A 19,807-nucleotide genomic window follows, 5' to 3' on the forward strand; every position below is an offset into this window, starting at 1 on the left:
TGCTGAGTTTTAATGGAAAAAAATGGATTTTTTTTTTTTGAGTATACAATCTGGGTGGAAATATGTCATTTCAGAATTTTATGTGAGATATCACAAGGCTGGGCAAAGTTAAAATTGGTTCCTCTAAACTGGTTTTTATATGATCAGGGAGGGATCCCTAAATAATGAGAGGTACACAGTGGCTTACGACATTATTCGCAATCGGCCCTGCCATTTTCTCCCCCATGATTCATTTACTTACCCCCACCCCCCCCGCACACCTGTTAGAATCATAGCTGCTGTGTATGTCCTTTTATTTTGTCCCAGGAAATCTGATACGTTCTTAACTCTTTTGGAGTATAGGTGTGAAAATTGGACTCTGGGGATATTAAACAGTTCAGTCTGATGGCTAATTAAAATCAATGTGTGTTAGAATCCAAGAGGGGAAACTTCCAGAGAGCTGGTTTCTGTTGTTCTTCATTATCACCTCCTGGTGTGAATCCCCGCTTTCTGGAATTGTTTGCCTTCTAATGAGAAGTTTTCAGCCCCCTCCCAGAGAAGCCATGACATGAAACAAAACAAACAAAAACCAAAAACCACAAAACTCAATTTCATGTGTGTGGGTATGTTTGTAGTTGCATTTGCATATGGTTTAGATGAGAGTTGGAGGTGCTTTCTTCTCTCCCATATTTTATGCCTCTTGTGACTTTACCTTGGTCCTTGAACTTGAAAACCACATTAATGTGAGTTCTTCTTTTGCAGCGGCTCTAATTAGAGGAAATCGTAAAAACTGTGCTCAATTTTCTGGCTCCCTCGACTGGCTGATCAGCAGACTGGAGAGACTGGAAGCATCCTCTGGTATGTTCCTAGTTTTCTCCTTGATGTGTACGGTGTTTTTTTCCGTGTTTACTTTAAGACAAAACAAACTTGCAAGTTCAGTGTTATGGGTTTTTCTTTTGAGTTGGTTGGATATTTTTTTATTTATATGTGTCACTGCCATTCTGAGCTGGTCCTAAACAGTCTTGATATAACAACAGAGATCCTGAAAGATGAGAGTCCATTCTAGAGCGACAGATGAGTGAGCATGGCCTGAGAGCACAGATTCAGGTTACCCCCAAGTCTATGTCCCAACATAGAAGTGGGTTCTCAAAGTTTGCATAGTACCAGAACAAAGGAAACCATGGATCAGGGCACTTTCCAAATGTTTCAGTGGAAACATGGGGTAGATGAGTTAACCGTGGAGCAAGGAAAGCTCAGCTGTAGACACTGAACTATTCGGTGACATGTAGCCTTTGGGTTGGTGGAAACAAAGTCTTGTGTTTTATAAAAAGAAAGAACCAGGAAGGGGATGCCTCTTCGGGCCTATGCTGGCTGGTTTTGTGTGTCAACTTGACAGGAGCTAGAGTAATCACAGAGAACGGAGCCTCCTGTGAGAAGATGCCTCCATGAGATCCAGCTGTAAGGCATTTTCTCAATTAGTGATCAAGGGTGGGCGGGCCCATTGTAGATGGTACCATCCCTGGGCTGGTGGTCTTGGGTTCTATAAGAAAGTAAGCTGAGCAAGCCAGGGGAAGCAAGCCAGTAAGAAACATCCCTCTATGGCCTCTGCATCAGCTCCTGCTTCCTGACCTGCTTGAGTTCCAGTCCTGACTTCCTTTGGTGATGAACAGCAATGTGGAAGTGTAAGCTGAATTAACCCTTTCCTCCCCAACTTGCTTCTTGGTCATGATGTTTTGTGCTGAAATAGAAACTCTGACTAAGACAGGGCCCATAGTGAGGCATCCCTTTCCCTTGAGGGTATAGTATGCAATAGAGTTTATTTAGGGCATAGGGAGAAGAGTTAAGGAGGGAGTAGAGACAGAAAGAGAGAGAGAGAGAGAGAGAGAGAGAGAGAGAGAGAGAGAGAGAGAGCAAGCAGAGGCATAGTCGAATAGTCTCTACTTCATTCGAAAGGCTTCTTGTATTTTGTTGTATTTTATCAACAAGATGATGTGTAGTGAGTGAGGGAATCCCTCAAAAGAAACTCCAAATGAAACAGAGCCTTTTTTAATGGGCTGGGGGTGGAGAGAGAGTAAAAGAAATACCCAATGTTACTATGTTTCCTGACATCTTTGTCTTCTTCAGAGTGCTTTTCTTAAAGCAGGAGGAGAAGGGGAAAGGCAAATTACATTTCTAGAAAATGTTTCTTATAATGAAAGAGTTCTTCAACTGTTTTAAAGTCAGGGATAAATGGTGCCCTGCCTCACAATGTGTAGCTGAGTGGTTCTATAATAATTTTCCATGGTTATTTGAGAACAATTGTTCACTTCGAGCTGTAGTGCTAAGGATGATGGGATCGCAAGGCTTGCTGGATTCTGGCTTTCAGGTGGGGATGTTTCCTGATTGGCTCAATCATGGGTGTCACACCCAAGACTATTCAATGGTTGATGGGCCATGGCTTCCAGAATGTACTTTGTTACTCATTAAGACTGCAAGTTCTCAATGAGCAGAAGTTTTCTATGTAGAGTTACTATACTTGCACAGTTTCTACTTCTACCTTAGTGGTATCTTTCCTGTTTATTTTATGGTGGTTCTTTCTCTTTTATGGAGAGTTTTAGAAAGAAAATAGGTTTGTTTACTATATTGCAGAGAACAGTTGGGTGAGCACAGTAGCAAATGTGCCATCTGCAGCCTACTTGATTCTTGAGGTAACAGATACCCGATTGCATGTCCTGCAAACCTTTCTTGTTCTGTGAGTCTCAGTTTTTTCTTCAAGACCTATTAATGAAGGGTCTGAGACTCCTTATCTATTTAAACATTGATGAGAGGCTGAGACTCTGAGAACTATGGGTACTGCCATACCCCTCCCCCAGATCTACTAGTGTGGCAGGAACTACTGGTTGTGGCCACTGCACTCATAAACTACAGCAGGTGTGGCTTCCTGCACAAGACTAGCACAAGATCAAGCCAGCCCAAATTCTAGCATAGAATAGGAACGTGCTGTCTGGGCCCCACTGCTTATCAAAGGAGTGATTAACAGTTGACAAGAATGATTGTTTCTTTCCCAGCAACTGCCTGCTGCTTGCTTTCTTGCTTGCTTTTCTCCTTCCTTCCTTCCTTCCTTCCTTCCTTCCTTCCTTCCTTCCTTCCTTCCTTCCTTTGGATGTCCCATGTACCCACAGATGCCCCCCCACATCTGTCCACGGTCAGACATGAAGTTAGGAGGGGACTGTGCTGGAGTGGATGTGGTGAGCTAAAGAGGAAATGGTTATGGATATGATAACGTATGAAACTGTCAAGACTAAGAACTCGATCCGACAAGCAGTTGTGGGGACTGTATTTCACATACATCTTAGAGTTTGGAGAGCAGTAAGAGGCAATGAATAGCTCTTTGTCACCCACAAGAAACTACAAGTCGAAAGTTGTATGGCTGACTTCATGTATTGGGTAACAGCCAGAATGCAGGGTTTTGCACACGTTACTTAATGTCTTCTAGAGGAAGGAAGGCCTTGTACCCTTTTATCCATGGCATGCTGTCAGTATTCCATGTGATAAGCTATTTAGTCCATTGGATAAAATAGCCTTTAGGCTGGCAGCATGATTCCACAGGTAGAGGTACTTATACTAGGCCAGATGACCTGACCCACACGGTGAGAGAGAACTCCCAAAGTTGTCTTCTGACTTTTGCAACACATGTTGCAGTTCACATGTTCATTCATCACACAGCAAACAAACAAACAAACAAACTACAAATTAGTAAGTCTACTACACACTAGAATAAATCAAAGTACTTCCAGACTATGTATGTACCGTATGTGAAGCATAATGGATTTTTAGGTTCAGATTTGGACTCTGTCCCTAAAATATCTCTTTATGTGTATGCCAGTCTAAAACAGCAATGAAAAAAACCTCCTGAATCTAAAACACTTCTGGCCCTGATGTTGTGAGCAAGGGGAGCTCATCTTGAACTTGCTGTCTTCCTGAATCCTTGCCACCCTACCATCAAATTTCCATTCAACAAGGAGAAGGCGAGGCAAACACTTACAGGCACTCGTTTTAGGCCAAGGGAAAGAGGGGAGGGATTGGGCCTGTGTCAACACTGTGAGCTCTGGAGTAATGTTATCTTCCCTCTGCATTATGCTCAGACCCAAGAGCTCACAGAGACTAGCCCACTGGATGCGCTCAGCGATAAACTGATAGAAGAAAATCAATTAAGGCCAAACAGCATAGGAACATCTGGTAGCGTTTGTGATTCAAGTTACCACTGAGCATTTGATTAGCTGTTGCTCTTTGAGACGGAGGCTCATGTGACCCAAGGAAGCCTTCAACTCACTGTGTAGTGGAGGATGACCTTGAACAGGATGACCTTGAACAGTCTCCAGTTCCCTGGCGCTGGTGCCCGCTGACCAAACACTCTGCCACCTCATTGAGCCACAGCTTCAGCCTTTGTTATCTTTAAAAGATAAAACAATGTATCCAAGTAAAATTTGAATAATATAGAGTTTCTGACATGGCCATTTGCTTGTTGGATCACAAACTGTCTAGAACTGGGGTTGCCTTTTCCTAACTGTCCTTTGGCTACTGTGGTTTCTTTGTCCTTCATAAAGCCTGGCCTCTTGAACTGAAGGGAGCAGCTGTCAGAAGCTGAATTAGGCCGCACTGTACATTATTGCATTGCTCTCTGTGTTTTCTGTCAGTGAGTTTACCCCAGTAGTCTCACACTCACCTTCCAATTCCAAACTTGAGTCTCTCTCCTTGGCTCATTTGTTTTGCAGACACCTCTCCCAGAGTGAGTCCTGTTACTCTCTGTATGCATAAGAACATTATGCCTGCCTCCCATTCTCACCTCTCCCCTGATTTTGCAAATCTGTGTTCTATTTTCAAACTTAACCTTTGTCAACTCCCCCTGCCCCCCCCCCCCCAATATTACATGAGCTTGAGAAATAATACTTTATTTTCCTATTTGGCCTCAAAAGCATTCTGAAAAATTTAAAATACATGTAATGTTGTCTTTTATCCACTAGCCTTGAAGCCACAACTCTTGCAATTACAACTTTTAAACCTTATTAATTTGAATACTAATGTGATATATAGATATTTTCTTTCTCCATTCGTGTAAGATATAGAAACCCTACTTATAGTAACTTCCATTTGCTTTATGACTTGGTAACAAAAAGAAAGAAAATTTCCATGCAGTTCCTTTCTCTCTTTTTCCCCCTTTCTGTTTGCCAGAAGACTTAAAAATAAATTAGTTGTTTACCTTATACTGAAACTCAAATCATTTTTTATTTTAGTCTTTGTGTATGCCTATGGTGTGTGTGTTTGTGTGCAAGTGTGCACATGGCATGGCATGCATGTGGAGTTCAGAGGACAGTCCTCCACAGGTACTAGTCCTCAATTGCTCCCTCTGTTTGAGACGGTCGTCCTTACCATTGGCCACTGTGTATACACGTATGGCTGACCCATGTGCTTCTAAGGATTCTCTGTCTTAATAGATTCTCTGTTTCCACCTTGCTGTCAGTGCTTTGCTCTCACATTTCCATTCTTCTGGTTTGTAGTTTATGCTCTTCACGTTCAGACCTAGACATATGCCTTTGCTGATGCATCCAGTTTTGCTGTGAACTGTTGTGAGCCATTATTTTCTAAGAGTCTTCCATTTCTTGGTGTTTTGTTTTATTTTGTTTTTGTTTTGTTACCAACCTCCCACAAAAAGCTAGTGCCTCAGTCTGGATGGCTGATTCAGAATACCACACGTCCCAGAAATGTCTTAGTATTCTCAACCCTGGAGGCGTCAGGACAGACCCTTTGTATTTTGTGTCTGGATCTCCTTATCATTGACAGCTCATCCTTTCCTGAGTGGCAGGGACAAGCCTTGTTTCATAGCCTTCCTCCTCTGTAAAGTAAGCAGCCCTCCTGATTCCTTCACGTTTTATAGCATCCAGATAAATATTTTAGAGCCTGTATGCCCCAAGGTCTCGAGTACAGCCCCTCAGTTCTGATTTGTAGTGGGGAGCAGCCGCAGTCAGTGAATGAATGCATTAGGACAGCACAATAAAACTGTTAATAAAAGTAGGCATCCATGTGTTCTGCAGTAATAAATAATGGAGAGGGGAAAAGCTACCAGGATAGTGTGGAATCTCCTAACAGTGAGTTCCCATCAGCAGCATCATGTTCTATACAGGCACAGGATGACAATTTTGTTTTATTGCTGCAGTTTAGATGTTGGTGACAGCCATGAACAGCTTGGGTACAGTGATGTCAGCGTCTCTATCTTAAGTCTTGGCTTCCTGAATTTCTGTTTTCTTTGATTTTTTTTTCCTTTCATTATCATCAGGCTGTTGGACAACTGCTAGATTAGCCCCAGAGTTTGAGGTACTATATAAATTGAATATCTGTGAATATCATAATGGATTCACTCTCAGCAGAGAAGCCACCATCCATTGCCCTCATGTCTACAGGACAAGGATTTGGGTCAGGTATAGCTCCTGAGAACATGAGGGAATGGCTTCCTCATCCTTTTGTGAACCTGACATCACAAGCATCTGAATTCCACTGGACACATAAGAACTCTTCTATGGGATTTTAGAAACTTCTTCTCCATTCTGTGTCATTCTTAGACAGACAGACAGACAGACAGACACAGAGCTAGTGAATCAGCCAGCGCTCTGCATGCTATGGTTACAGACAGTTGGCACCATCATTATTGACAGAGATGAGCAACAATGGATGGCTAGTTTGTTTATTTCTGTATTATTGTTGAAATTACATTTGATTGTGTTCATGTGTGCACATCTGTGTGTGGTCAAGCACGCCACAGTGCACTTGTAGATGTCAGAGGACAACTTGAGGCTTCTACTCTGTGTTTCCTGGGGATACATACTCAGGTTGGCAAGGTTGGCAGCAAGCACCTTTGTCAGTGTGAGCCATTTTGCTGGCCCAATGGCAGGACAATAGAAAAAAAAAAAAAGGAATATGGTTTTCAGGTACCTTTTCAGGTATACACTAAACATTCTCAAAATGAAACCCACTTTGTCTTTACTCTTTTATAAAAACAGGAAAAGGTATAGTCTACTTTTGTGATGGCTATGGTTCATATTTTTTCATTTTTGTACTGGTTTATTTCTTTCTTTTGTGTTTTTATATGAAAATTTTGGGGGTAGCGGGGGACCCAACTCAAGTTGTTGGGCTTGGCTGCAAGTGCTTACCTGTTGGCCCATCTCGCTGGTATAGGATTATGTTTTAAATGCCGGAAAGCATCAGAATCTGCCCAAAGCTACTGTCCACCCATGCTTGTCTTGAATACTGGCCCACCCTATATATCTGCCACTCAGGCCTGTTACACTGTTCTGTTCCCCTCCTCTCTGTGACTATCTGAAGGGGATACATTTGCTAAGTTCCCCAAGCCTGCTGACCACTCTCTTTTATACTCCCACGATACAATCACCTTCCTCAGCTAAGCTCCACATCTCTCTCCACTGGGATTTGTCATCTTTGGATATCTGTCTGTTCTGGCAAATGGCACCTGTTGCTTCCCACAGTGTCCGTGGCAAATGCATTGAGCACTAAGAAATGACATGTTGAGAAGAGAGAGTGCAGTGGAGTAGAAAAATAAAAAGTGACTGGTTCCCGAGAACATCAACCTTCTTTCTACTTTTCCTCGTCTGTAGGCATCCTGGAGGTCCTCCACTGCGTGTTAGTGGAGAGCCCGGAAGCTCTGAATATCATCAAAGAAGGACACATCAAGTCTATTATCTCACTTTTAGATAAGCATGGCAGAAACCACAAGGTAAGTTAGCCGTCTGATTCCATGAGTGAACTCCAGAATCACTCAATGGTGAAGAGTGGACTCTATATTGCAAAAGGCTAGAAGAAAGGATCTTAAATGCTTTTGCCATAATAAATATAAAGCAGGGAGAAAAATAGAATAAATGTTCAAACCAGCCAAAAAGGAATAAAATACTGAGAGACCAAAATATCTAACATGTTATATAATGATTTAAAACAAAGGAAAATAAAAATACAATCTTTTTTCTTATTTAACAGGTACTTTGAGAATTTTACTAATTTTCTGCTTTATAATTAAAAAATGAAACAGTACTAATAAAATAATAAATGTTTGAGGAGATTGATTAATTTATCATGATTTGAACATCATACAATATATACATGCAACTAAGCAGTGCCTGGTAGCCTATACATCAGTGTGGTTTTTTTGTCTTTGTGTATCAGTTAAAAATAAATTAGTAAATTAAGATATATGCTAACATATATCAAGATGTGTTGAAATTGTCACGAGTATTTTCTGTCCTTAGTTTCCATGGAGTAAGGTTGTCCAGTGTGTAGTCATCACAACTGGGAGAAGTTCTTGCCTTGTATGTGAACGAGAGCTAGGGAGTCATTAGGACACCCACTGTCATGTTAAAACAACCAAGCTGAGGCTATGGGTGAAGCACAATAAAATTCCCATGTAAGGATGAGAACCAGACTTCAGACCTTCCTCATCTGCAATAATTCTGGGAAACTGTACAGCTTCCTGTAACTCCAGGGCTTGAATGGCAGAGATAGGAAACACCCCTCCTGCCCCCCACACCTCCAGGGCTAGCTGGATAGCTAGAGTGGTCAAACTGGCAAGCTCTGGGTTCAAGTGAGAGACCCTGCCTTAGCATATAAGGTGGAAAGAATGATCCAGGGAGATTCCTGTCTTTTGCAGGCACATGCACACATGCATGTGCACATACATATTTGAACATGCATACACACATGCATGCACATCACAGATACACATGCACGTCTCTCTCACATGTGCACATGCACACATACACACAGAGAGAGAGAGAGAGAGAGAGAGAGAGAGAGAGAGAGAGAGAGAGACAGAGATGGGTAAATAAAACTCAGAGTTGGGGTTGTGTTTGCCTTGTGAAAAGTGCTGTTGACACTTGAGTCACAGTCAGCTGGAAGTGCCATCTCTCCCCAGGTCCTGGATGTGCTGTGTTCTCTCTGTGTATGCCATGGAGTTGCTGTCCGTTCTAATCAGCACCTCATCTGTGATAATCTCCTCCCGGGACGAGATCTCTTACTGCAGACCCGTCTTGTGAATCATGTTAGCAGGTAAGTAAGTTCCCACAGATGTTGTCATCTCTTCACACCACAGCCAAGGACCTCTCTCCCTAGGAAGCCATCAGGAGGGCTGTTTGCTTTCCTAAGAAGTTGTATGTGTCTCCCACACTGAACAAGTATTGTTTTCACCAAGTGGATGGGTTAATAAAATAATAGATGAGCCCAGCAAAATGTGGACTTACTGAAAACAGGTGTGTAAGAGAGTTTCCATTCACTTTCATGTGTAGATGGATTGCCACTGGTACCTTGAGAAGAAACAGGCTGTAGCTGCATTGTTCTTCAGTAGCCCATGAGTGTGTCTTCTACGGGTGATAATAGCAGTAGCACCCCAAGCCTAAGACATCTCAAACTAAATAGCTAATGAAATGACATATTCCACTAGATCTGCCTTTAAGGGAATCTGATAGTTATGAGTGTCACCTCCAAGCTACAAGCTGTGATTTGCCTATGGCTTGTGCTATCAGTATTTTGTGAGCTCTCCTTGGTACTGATTTTGTCTAACTTTATAGATGTTGAGGGTGGGGCTGAGGTGGCTCTAGGGTCTGTCTACAGAAGCTGAGCTAGTGAGACCCATGCTGTGCTATTTTTTTTTTTTATCCCTCTAGATGAAGAAATCAGTAAGCCAGAAAAAAAAAAAATCAACAAAATGTTCTGTGTGGTAGAGTGACTAGGGGCTTCCCTGAAGCTTCTGGCTATATTATTCTTCTGTAAACAGAAGTAGTGTGAGATCTAGACATCCAGCATCTGAATGTGCATCAGTTTCTAAAAGATTTGTTTATTTCTTGTTTATGAATTTGGATGTATGGTATGTATGTGTACCACATGCATGCCGGGAGGAAGGCATTTGGTTCCCTGGAGCTGGAGTTGTATACCTGTTGTCATACACGACAAAAGCAACTTGGGAAGGAAGTATTTATTCTGGCTGGCAGTTTAGGGGTACAGATGGGAGAAGGCATGGCAACAGGTGCATGAGATGGATGAGCTCTTAGCATCTGCATTCAGGAAGCAGAGAGATGAATGTTGTCACCTAGCTTGCTTTCTCATGTTTATTTAGCTCATGACCCAGGCACATGGGATGGTACTGCCTACCTCAGTGAACTAAATCTAGAAAACAACATCCAACACATGTCCAGAAGTCGGTCTCCTAAATGATTCTAGATTCAGTCACGTTGACAACATTGCACATCACAGATGTACATCATAGAGAATCAGGAATCATATTTAAAATAACGAGTAATGAAACCAATGGCAGTTTTCTTTGTCCTTTTCTGTCTAAAAGCATGAGGCCTAATATTTTCCTGGGTGTCAGCGAAGGATCAGCACAGTATAAGAAGTGGTACTACGAACTCATGGTGGACCACACGGAACCCTTTGTGACAGCAGAAGCTACTCACCTGCGAGTGGGCTGGGCTTCCACTGAAGGGTATTCCCCATACCCAGGTGGGGGTGAAGAGTGGGGTGGCAATGGCGTTGGTGATGACCTCTTCTCCTATGGGTTTGACGGCCTTCACCTCTGGTCAGGTAGGCACTGTCCCTTTTCCTTCAACAATTTCCAAATGGCAGTGTTATGACTCTGTTTGTTGTACATGTCTGCAAGCTGAGAACATTTGTTGCTCAGAACTTCAATGCTTAGAGGATGAGCACAAGAGTTTAACAAAAAGCAGATGTTTTACTACAGAAAAAGGAAATGCTTGTCTTAATAATACATTTCCAAGGGGCTGTAAAGCTTATAAATATGTGTTTTAAAATGGCATTCTAGTGCATGAAAGACCTACAAGAATGTCATGTGCTTCTGAATCACTTTAACTGGTATGTGCAAAGATGCAGTGTTCGTCATAAAAAAAAAATCATATAATACAATAACTAGTTTAGATTTCTGGGAGTTACTGTAAAAGTGGAAGCCAGTCAAATGGAAGCTCCGTGGGATCAGTCTATGCATGACATGGCTTGACAGATATGGAAAACTTGAAACTACATGAATAGTCAAGAAGCCGGCTGCCAATTCTCAGTACTCATTGCAATACTTACTGCAAATGCTATGCATTAAAAATTTTATTCTCCAGATCACAAATAGGTATAATTTGATTTATGTCGAAATTTAGTTCTTGCATAGTAACATGGTATTATTTTGCATAGTATCATTGCTTTCAGATGCTAGGGCTCACCTGCATGTTACAGGCATGTTCAGCTCAGGAAGTTCATTTATAAGACAGTTCTGGGGTGACCTCGACATACCTTACGCTTAGGATGTAGAAGCATACAAAGGTACCTTAAATTGTAAACGCTGAACTTTGACTCTTAGCTGTGAATGGTGTTCATTTAATAGTGTAGAGGCCTAACAAATTCTGAGAAAGGGCTTGACATTTTAAGGGAACTAAATCCAAGAGTTGATAGTAATGAGGTAAATGAACTCAAGGCACTCTGTAGGGCTACATCTGCATAAGAAGAGTCATTGGCCCTCTTTTACCCAGTTCAAACGTCACGAGGGAGCCATGATTTGGATAGCTCACCTAACTCTTGGAACTTGTGGCTAGAGGTCCCAGAATAGCTTATATTGCCTTCTCCAGGTACATGAGCCAATCAGATCAGAGGTATCATTCCTTCCCTGATCTCATAGTAATAGTCTGTCATCTCAAGGTCAAGGAAAGAGTGCTCAGCCAAACACAGGGCTAAGTTCTGTTTTATGGTATATTTGATCTATAATGCTCTGAACACCATCACCCTCACCTCTGAGAGCTGCTTCATGGGAAATGGGCCCTCTGCTGGATGAATGAGTCATGTTAAGGTGTTTTCTTTTAGGCAGTGGTTTGGGGTTTCTCAGATGACACATACCTTATTGGGCATTTCCCTACTTCTGATCTTACATTCAGCTCAAGACTTTTCCTTTTGACATATCAGAAAAGCTTTGTGCTGTTGCAGATGAAACCTGTGCTTTATGCCCTATGGCAGAGGGCTAAATGGAAAAATATGGACAGAGCATGACTGTAGATGTGCCACAAGAAAGATGGCAAGTCATAAACTGCCTGGAGAAAATTATCCTGACGCTCTGTAGTCAGGAGAACTTGTTTTTTAACTTGATGTGAGGGCTGTTTGTTTGTCTGTGTGTGTGTGTGTGTGTGTGTGTGTGTGTGTGTGTGTGTGTAGAGGCCAAGGCCCACCTCCGGTGTCAGTCTTTTCCTTTCACCCAATTTGAGATAGGATCTTATTACTACTGTATATAACCTACAGCTTCAAGAGTTTCTCATGTTTCAGCATAGGATTTCTGGTATGACAGTCATGCATGCTACTGTGTCTGCCTTTTACTTGAGTTCTGAGGATCTGAACGTGTGTCTTCATGAATGTGTGGCGAACCTTTGTCAACACTGAGCCATATCCCTGGCCCCTTGTCCATCTTTTCAAGTATTAAGAAGCAAGTCATTATTATGGCTGTAGTGAAGAGCGGTGCTTACTCCACTTAGGGACTTATGGCATGTTTTACTAACTTGGGGTTCTGTCAACAAGGACCAATGTAAAGAAGGTTGAGTTTGCTTAAGTTCTACATCACATTCATACGAATTGAGACAACTTCCCTGGAGTTGCTCTCATATTTTTCTTCCTTTTAACAGTTGCTGTAGGATGTAAAGCATCAAATTGGCAGTTTCTAGGGGAGAACACATGTTTTATCAGTGAAATTGTGTAATTAGAAACCAGTATTCCTAGGAACAGGGATTTGACTCCAAGTCAAGTTTTGAGTGACATCTTTATTTATTCTCTGACACTTAACTATGCACACCATTGTTATCGAAAGCATCCCAGATAAAGACAGGAATGGAAAACTCTGGGTACTTTTAGAGAATTGAAATTTAAAAAAATCTATGGAGGAGGCTGTGAAACAATACGGGAAAGATCAGTGTGGATTCATCACCCGAGGCTGTGTGTCTACCTGCTGTTCCTCCCTGGGACTAAAGCAGAAAACAAGGATAATCCAATGGAGTGAGTGTGCAAGGATAGGCACTCTGCCTGGAGATGTGACCAGGCACCTTCCACACTGTGTGTGTCCTTCAAACCATGGCCTCGAGTTCTTCACTGTCTTAGCTACAGACTTTCCAGAGCAAAGGACATGGATGACCCTTCAGTTTTCATTAGCTTCATCACAGCAATGTCAATCAAACTGAACAATATATTGGATTATAGTGTATGTGTAATTTTAGTATTGTGTCTAAAATAGAAACATTCTTATTAGCGGCAGGTCTTGACATTACCCAGGGAATCAACATTTTCCAAGGAGCTGCTTGGCTGTCATGTTTTTGATTCCCCTTATTTTTAATGCTGCTCTTACAATATTCAGTGAGTTCTAGAAGATGTATCTAATAATGATTCTGGTGCTGGAAGAGTTGCATATTGGTAAGATCAAAACAGTGTCCACATTTTATAAAGTGGAGGCTATCTACCACTGGTGTTCTAAATATGTTCTTACTTAGAACTCATGCAAGACATAAAAAGGTATGTGTGTGTTAATGAAAAACATGGGGGATGGAGATGGAGAGATGTCTCAGTTGATTTGGAAGACCTGACTTTGATCCCCAAGAGACACATGCTAGAAGGAGAGAACAGACTTGCACAAGTTGTTCTTTAACCTCCAGATACACATCATGGCACTGATTTGAGCCTGAGTGCGTGTGTGCATATGCATCTGTCTTAGTTTCTTTTCTATTACTGTTAAGTGACACCAAGGCAACTCTTACAAAATAAAGCATTTAATTGAGGGCTTGCTTGCAATTCAGAAATTTAGTCCTTTGTCATCATGGCAGGGAATATAGCAGCAGGCATGGAAGGTAGACCTGGTGCTGGAGAAGTACTTGAGAACCACATTCTGATCTGCAGTCAGAAAGAGGGAGACACTGGACATGGTGTGGGCTTTTGAAACCTCAAAGCTTACCCCCAATAACACATTTCCTCCAATAAGGCAGTACCTCCTAATCCTTTTCAAATAGTGCCTATTCCTGATGACTAAGCATTAAAATATATTAGCCTTTGGAGGCCATTTTTATTCAACTCACCATAACATACATAAACAAAGCATAATAAGTAAATGAGAAATGAAATAAAAATTTAAAACAAAGCAAGATTCATGAAGTCCGTTTTTATTTTTGCTCTAATTGTGGATACGTTTGTGCCTGTCAGCTTATGTTATGAGGAGAACAATAACTTCCTTTTGGTAGTATGCTATGTGTAGTGGATGCCCCTAGGAACTAATTAGCTGAGGACTTGTGATGTCATCAAAAATGGGCTGATACCATTGGTTGTCCAGGGGAAAGTACAACATTTGTCATAGAACTTCATGCCTCTGAACATATTCTGCTGGACCAAAGAAGCACACTCACACCGTGTGTAACGTAAGTTTTATTATAAAACAAAAGCAAATTGGCCTTCAGTTCTCCCATGATAAGCAATACGTTATAAGAACAGTGACAGTTCCTGCTTTCACTGTCCTGGATTTATTTTGGATTTTTAAAATTATGAGGGTATGTAAGAGAAGAGGTACCAACCATCACTGTGCCCGAGACTGCTGCTTCTAAATTACTTTTTCAACATACTAATTCTAGAAGGTGGTAGCACTTTGCCTTCTGCTTAAAATAAATCAATGCCAGGCATGGTGACACATGCCTTTAATCCTAGAACTCAGGAGGCATATGCAGATGGATCTCTGAGTTTAAGACCACATTCATTGATCTACCGAGAGTTCCAGGAAGGACAGGGCTACACAGTAAAGCCATCTTGAAAAAACAAAACAAAACAAAATGCCTGAAAAAAAAAAAAAAAAAAAAACCAGGAAGGAAGGAAGGAAGGAAGGAAGGAAGGAAGGAAGGAAGGAAGCTAGCTAGCTAGCTAGCTAGCTAGTAGCTTGGTTAGTTGATTGGTTCAGAAGGTAAGTCATTTGCCAAGGACTATACAAGCCAAGTTGTAGGTGGCTGGGTGCTATTGGAAGTTAGATCTTTTGTAGATATCCTCTGATATAATTTTATTTTCTCTGAGATAGTTTCTGCATCAAATAGCATTCATATGCATGCAGAAATTTCTAGAAATTACAAGACCCATTTTCTACCCAAGCTCTGTAGCACCTGAAAAAAAAAAAAAAGAAAAAAAGAAAGACAAGAAAAGAAAATTTGCTTTCTTTTTGAACAAGAATATCATGATATCACATGATACTTATTTTGGAGATTCACACAAGGTACCCATCAAAACAACAATTTCAGTGAAGAAGCATCTGTTTTGGCTTACAGTTCCAGGTGATACAGTCCATCATGGTGGGGAAAAGCATGACGGCAAGAGGCAGGAAGCAGGAAACAGTAAGCAACTGGTGATGCTGTGTGCAGAGCCAGGAAGCAAAGCGCATCATTGCTGGTGTCAGCTCTCTTTGTACTCCTCATGTAGTTTGAGACTGCAGCCTAGGGGATGCTGCTGTCCACCTATAAGGTCTAGATAATGCTTGAATCCTGTTACTTTGGTGGTTCTGAGTCCCGCATAGTTGGCAGTGCACATTAGCCTGCGCAGTGCATTCTTCCCTTGGTTTTGGTTCATCACTCTTACTATATGACTGAGGATGATATTTTATGTTAAACCTCACCTTACTTACCATTTCCCCTAACAGGATGTATAGCTCGAACCGTGAGCTCACCCAACCAGCACCTGCTGAGAACTGATGATGTCATCAGTTGCTGTTTAGATCTAAGTGCCCCGAGCATCTCATTTCGTATTAATGGACAACCTGTGCAAGGAATGTTTGAGAACTTCAATATCGATGGCCTGTTCTTTCCAGTTGTCAGTTTCTCTGCAGGAATAAAGTTAGTACTTCTCTGTTGCTTGGTGTGTTTCCATTTGTACTTCTCACATTTCCACAGAGGACTCTCCTCTCTTTTGCTAACCTTAGTCCTTTGTTCTGAGATGTCTATTTCCCTATGGATGTTCACCATAGAGCCCCACATCTTGCCCACATGTTCATTGCCCTGTGAAACACTTTGAGGCTCTCCTGCCTTCGGTGACTGAAGCTTCACACCCATTTCCCTAGTTTACCATGTTGTTTTATAAAGGAGGATAGATGAAATTCTACAAAAAAAAAAAAAAAAAAAAACTTTAATTCCATGATGACTTGTCATAATAACTTCCCATGCTGTCACCAGTTAGTACATTTGTGTGTCTCCCTAATAAGAAAAACTTTCTTATCCCTACCAACTTTTTTGCTTGAGTTGCTTTTAGAGTTATAATGATTTCCAAGGAGTATTTCTAGTTTTAAGGCAGCATACTGAAGAAAAGTAATCCAGAGGCATTAGCTATCCATAAAGATATGGCGATTTCTGGTGTACTTAGACAAATTATGCTTCTCTCCTTAAGTTTGTGTATTATTTAAAAAGTTTTGCTTTATTTTACCCTACTTCTTTTGGGGGGAATAAAAATGAGAAAAACAGAAAATTAATAATAAGGAGTTAAACATGTCAACTGTTTTTGGAAGCTGAACACCTACGTCATTACTGTCATGTGACCGTTTCAAAGCTCCTCCAATAAAGCTCACATTATGCTTAATTAGACTAAGACAGAATCTTAGTGAGTGCTTTTGTTGAAATTGGCAAAGTATTAGAACTATGGTTACCTGCTTTCTTCAGCAAACAGAGGTGACACTTAGGGCTTCTTTAAGGAATTTCTCTAGGAAATCAGATTCAACACAGTGGCTGGTTTTTTTTCCTAGTAACTGTCCAGATCCTGTCATTTTAAGCACAGAGATAGTTAGGTGCCATCCTCACTGTGTCTCATTAGTCCTTGGGTGCCTTGGGACATGGAGTAGATGAAAACATGTCCTTCATTCATGGAAATAAGGTAATGCATCATCCATTGTGAGACTGTTCTTTCTAGGTCATCAAGTGCTGGGTCCTCACTGACCTGTGAATACATTGACCAGTTTTTGTCTTTGGTCATGATGATGCTCTTGTGTTTAACCTCTTATGGGGAGAGCCTCTTAGATTCCTAGGTGATAAGATTATTATGATATTGTATTAGTTACTTTGCTGTCATTGTGATAAAATACCATGACAAAAAGCAATGATCTGTTTGTTTTGACTTGTAGTTCATAATGGCAGGCAAGACGTGGCATAGCAGCTAGAAAGCAAATGGTCACGTTTCCATCCTATACAGGAAACAGAGCCAGAGCAGGAAGTGGCTATAAACCCAAAAGTCCCTCTTTAGTAATGCATTTCCTCCACCAAGGCTACACCTCTTAAAGGTTCAAAGCCTCCCCCCAAACAGTATCACCTGCCAGGGACCATGTGTTCAGATGCATGAGGTTATGAAGGACATTTTTCCTTTAAGCCATATATGGGGAGTATGTGGCTTGTAACAAAGTTAATTTAGTACTACTAAATGTTACTAATATTTTCAATTAAAAAAACCATATATATCAGAGATACTTGCTTCCTTTGCAGGGTTCGCTTTTTGCTTGGGGGGAGACACGGAGAATTCAAGTTTCTCCCTCCACCTGGCTATGCAGCTTGCTATGAAGCTGTTCTGCCCAAAGAGAAGTTGAAGGTGGAACACAGCCGAGAATATAAGCAAGAGAGGACGTACACACGAGACCTGCTGGGGCCTACAGTGTCCCTGACCCAAGCTGCCTTCACACCTGTTCCTGTGGACACCAGCCAGGTACAGAAGGGGACACAGGTGGCTGCCGAATTGCAGGGGCTCTCAAGCTTGTATTGCAGCCCACAGTAGTGCACTTTTCAGCCATGCAACTAACGGGTCTCATAAGTAATGCGCCCTTCTTTGTTCTCCATCCATATATTTTCCACTCTGTGTTTTGGCATTCCGTAGTGTCTCACCCCACTCTGCTGCTTTCATAATACTCCAGTGTATCACAGTGTTAAATTGTTTTTCTTAAGTCTGTGTCCTGGATAGTCTTGAAAGTTTTATTACAGCTATTAATGTTGGGGCTGGAGAGGTGGCTCCCCAGGTAAAGGCATTTGCCACCAAGGATGACCTGATTTCAGTCCCTGGTACCCACATAGAAGAGGGAAAGAACTGATTACTTCAGATTATTCTATGACGTCCACATGCATGCCTGAATGTACATACACATGCACATACACACATACATGCATACACACACACATACTCACATATACATGAGAGAAATATAAATAAGAAAAATAAAAAGTAATTTACATTATTTAGTTTATAAATGCCCATTATGCTTTTAAAAACTAAGTCTAGCAGCGTGATGGACTTATTTGCAAACTACATAAATAACTTATGGATGTAATAACATGGGGTGACTTAATAGCTGAAATAACATACCACACATGAACTAATACCACACTGACACACTCACTTTGGAACAGATGTGTTCGAGTTTTCAGTGTAGATGCAGAGGTTTCAGTCTCCTTCCATATAGATACAGTTACAGTGTTGAAGATATTTAACTGACTTTTATTTTGGGTTGAGATTGAAGATGTGGCTGAAAATGCTCAGAAACAAACCTTACTTTGGGGACAATAGCCACTTGCCAGTTGGGATGTATAGAATATTTTGACCTAAGTTATTACCCATTACATCACAAATAGACGACTAAGGGCTGTGACTTTGTGGTGTGTGTGTGTGTGTGTGTGTGTGTAAGAGAGAAAGAGAGAGAGAGAGAGAGAGAGAGAGAGAGAGAGAGAGAGAGAGAGAGAGATACATGTGGCAATATCCTAAGTTTGACAGTGAATTAAATACTGCTCTATAATATAGTAGTTTAGTGATATTGATTAGATCATTCAGTCTGATTATTAGTTTGGAACAAGGAAGGCATTTCAAAATCTAAAGTTGACTTAATACTAGGCCTCAGAAACTTCGGTTTTTATCAGCCATTCCATTATCCTCTCCTCATTTGGTAAACCACCTACATATTTATTGAGAGGCTCCTGAACACTTTCTCCTTCTAATAGGGAAGTGTAGGAGACAGCCTGCCCTGCTCCTTGTGTGTATGTTGGGACCACACTGAAAGGGGCACAGTAGAGTTTGTGCCCCTTTCAACCTGTCATGGTTGTCAGATGCTCAGGATCACAGAGCCAGTGGATTATCTACAACCTCCCAACTTGCCCTCATTCAGGCCTGTGGAGTCGGGTTGCCATAGAGTGCTGGGGTGATTTCTTTTTCTGATGTACACTTTGGTACTGGTCCATATCCACCCCCACCCCCAGGTGTCTCTTGTCCAGTGCTCTTGGGAATTTTCCTGGAGTAAGCACCCTGACACCTAGGAGAGTGGAAGAGAGAAGATGTCACCTGTGGGATGAAGCCAGAACAGCTCCCGAAAGTCTTCCAGACTGGGTCTAGTTTGTATTTTCGTTTTATACTATAAAAGCTCAAGGTGCGAGATTTTACAGAAGCCTGTGTGGCAGTCAGCAGGTTGTTAATGGCAACAGCCCATGGTCTCAGCTCTTTCTCCAGGTCATTCTGTTCTGGATAGCAAGTGAAGTCATGCTTGGCAAATAGGTAGCGAGAGCAGTGCTTCCGGTAAATCACTAAATAAATCAATAAAACAGTATCCAATAATTGTTTCAACCGTATTGTATTTTACCCTGTTTTCTTTGTTCGTTCATTTACTTGAAATCCTAAATGCGCGCGCGCGCGCACACACACACACACACACACACTATGAACTAGCTGGTTTAGAGCCCAATGATCTTGTTGTATGTTAATGCTCTATGAGACTTTTTTTTTTTTTTTT

General features: G+C 41.5%; 1 protein-coding gene across 1 annotated transcript in view; it reads left to right on the forward strand.

Annotated features, from left to right (window-relative positions):
- Nucleotides 1-19,807, forward strand: part of Ryr2 (ryanodine receptor 2) — a 566,557-nt gene that overhangs the window by 304,258 nt on the left and 242,492 nt on the right. Inside the window, exons 17-22 of the mRNA XM_076939363.1 lie at nucleotides 742-837; nucleotides 7,626-7,744; nucleotides 8,933-9,066; nucleotides 10,355-10,596; nucleotides 15,707-15,899; nucleotides 17,529-17,745. Coding sequence (XP_076795478.1) covers nucleotides 742-837; nucleotides 7,626-7,744; nucleotides 8,933-9,066; nucleotides 10,355-10,596; nucleotides 15,707-15,899; nucleotides 17,529-17,745 — 1,001 coding nt within the window. The remainder of the gene's footprint in view (nucleotides 1-741; nucleotides 838-7,625; nucleotides 7,745-8,932; nucleotides 9,067-10,354; nucleotides 10,597-15,706; nucleotides 15,900-17,528; nucleotides 17,746-19,807) is intronic.

Source organism: Arvicanthis niloticus, chromosome 8 (assembly GCF_011762505.2).
Source record: "Arvicanthis niloticus isolate mArvNil1 chromosome 8, mArvNil1.pat.X, whole genome shotgun sequence".
Classification (NCBI taxonomy): Eukaryota; Metazoa; Chordata; class Mammalia; order Rodentia; family Muridae; genus Arvicanthis; species Arvicanthis niloticus.